The 2,500-nt window shown below is 41.6% G+C and overlaps 1 protein-coding gene across 2 annotated transcripts in view; it reads right to left on the bottom strand.

Moving 5' to 3' along the window:
* The window catches only part of LOC125044409, a 12,231-nt gene that overhangs the window by 7,768 nt on the left and 1,963 nt on the right, over positions 1-2,500 (bottom strand). The window contains exon 1 of one of the 2 annotated variants that reach the window (XM_047641064.1): positions 678-723. The exons of the other annotated variant lie outside the window; for it this stretch is intronic. Within the exon in view, the coding sequence (XP_047497020.1) occupies positions 678-695 (18 nt within the window). The 5' untranslated portion in view covers positions 696-723. Of the gene's footprint in view, positions 1-677; positions 724-2,500 lie in introns of those variants that run through there. 2 annotated transcript variants of the gene reach the window in all.

The raw sequence follows: 2,500 nt of genomic DNA, 5'->3' as shown, positions 1-2,500 counted from the left end.
TTTGGCAATAGACTATTGTCAGTATCAAGCGTTTAATCTCGCTGGTATATATATTTTATCAGTCAGTTCTTCAGATCTTTTGATTTTAGTCGTAAGCACGATAGTTCATTTATCAATACCAATGATCCCAGGTTAACTGTCTCTCCTGCAACAGTGTCGGTAAAAATAAATAAAAAATGAAGAAAATAAATAGAAAAATGACGTTCATTTTTTCCTTTGGTTCGATAGATAAGGATAATTCGTGTCCATTTCTCATAAGGATATTTCGTGTCAATTATTGCTATTTGATGGATAGACGAAGCAATGAATTATAAACAGACTGCCAACCTTTTATCATTTCAGTAGGCTTTGTGACCAGAGATGCCTTCCTCCGATCCATTTTAACACACACACACACACACACACACACACACACACACTCACTCACTCACTCACTCACTCACACACTCACACACATATATATAACCAGTCCAGAATATCGGGTAACTTTAGTTTGCGTGTTTAACGAATAACCCAATCAACGAAAAAAAACATTTGCCGTGACATATTGCTCAAGCACGCTAACAATCCTTCCTTAATATTGCACAGAAGACCAACACTTCACTCAATACGCCTTAAATAATAATAGTAACAACAATAATAAAACATCAAAGTGTCCATGCATGGTATATAGCTACCTGCACAGGGTGTAACATGTAGGAGGCGCTGTCATTTCATATCCACAGACAGAAATCAGGAAATAAACGTGACTCACACATAGATAGCGCGTTGAAGTCTATAATCGGACGCCCCTCATTTAGATAACTGCATTATATCTAATTTAAGCTTAAGTGGACTTCACTGATTAGGTAGAGGATTAGATACGCTACCTTGAATAAGTTGGGTTTCTTAACTTGGTTTAGGATAGGTCAAAATAAAGTTAAAGATGGTGATACACACACACACACACACACACACACACACACACACACACACACATATACATATATATTCATAAACACACACACTTATACACCATGCATAATCTCCTCCCCCCCCCCCTCTCTCTCTCTCTCTCTCTCTCTCTCTCTCTCTCTCTCTCTCTCTCTCTCTCTCTCTCTCTCTCTCTCTCTCTCTCTCTCTCTCGTTCTCTCTCAATATATATATACACACACACACACACACACACACACACACACACACACACACACACATATATATATATATATATATATATATATATATATATATATACATGCATGGTATACATGCATATGCACCATACATAAATCAAAACCTATTTTCATCCTATAACGAGTTAACAAGCTATCTTATTTTATGGGACATATCTAATAACACACACACATACACACACACATGTATATATAAGATATTTGCACGTGTGTGCGCGCGCGCGTGCATGTGTATGTGTGTACACGCAATATATCTATGTATGTAAGTATGATATATCAACACACACACCTTCATAGGTCGCAAAGGACATTTGAGGAACTGTCATTTATCCTTTATTCTGTAACGCTAGCTTGGCAAGAGACAGAGGATCAAATAACTGCCGTCTAGTTGTGTTGATGATGACAAGAGTATTTAGCAGAGGATGAAAACTAATGTAGTATCCCAGTAAATTTACATTGCTAGTTCTCTTAGAAAAAGCAATGGTGGATTTTCTAGATGTTCTTCTCTTCTGTCTCCTGGTGTGAAAATGGAAGATAGATCAAATATGTGAATGACTAATTAATTGAATAAATAAGATATAAAAGTGCAACCAAAATTGTAACTCATTGAGTCCTGCCACAGGAACCGCCTTGAAAGGTACAGTTTCTCTCTTCCCTCACTGAGGTGAAACAGCCTTTGGGTGGCTGTTTCAGAGGGAAGAGGGAATCGCCTTGAAAGGTGCAGGACCCTCACTGAGGTGAAACAACTTTTGGGTGGTTGTTTCACAGGGATGAAGGAACCGCATCGAAAAGGTGCAAGACCTTCCTTCCCTCACTGAGGTGAAACAACCTTTGGGGGGCTGTTTCAGAGGGGTGAGCAAAGGGTTCCAAACAATGCTGTCTTGTAGGTGGAAGGGCATCCCCTCTGGTCTCTTCCCAGGGGTTCACACCTACCCTCGTGTCTGCCGTGCGTGGCAGCTTGTGCGCTGAGGAGACGGGAGTCCTGGAGGTTGAGCGATGCCGTGCATAAGTACGCCCTGCGGCTATTAACACGCCTCTTTGGCCCCTTATTCCAGCAAGACATGTGGCCTGATCCTGGCCCGGTCAGGTCAATCGGCTGGTCTTCTTCGGGAGGCTAGGGTCAAGCAGTCATGCCGCCGTTGGCACTCACACTGGTCCGTGAGTGCCGTTACAATGGCTATTGCCTGCGTATATCCTCTCACCACCTCTGTAGCTGTTAGACATTGGCTCTAACATTCAGCTTCCCCTTGTTGGACTCCGTGATAGGTAGGGGCGTGAGCGGATGAAGAAGTTGTCCACTACATGGAAAATAAAACCCAAAATTCCCC

Source organism: Penaeus chinensis, chromosome 35 (assembly GCF_019202785.1).
Source record: "Penaeus chinensis breed Huanghai No. 1 chromosome 35, ASM1920278v2, whole genome shotgun sequence".
Taxonomy (NCBI): Eukaryota; Metazoa; Arthropoda; class Malacostraca; order Decapoda; family Penaeidae; genus Penaeus; species Penaeus chinensis.
The sequence above is the reverse complement of the archived record's forward strand: the minus strand, read 5'-3'. Positions and strand labels throughout refer to the sequence as shown.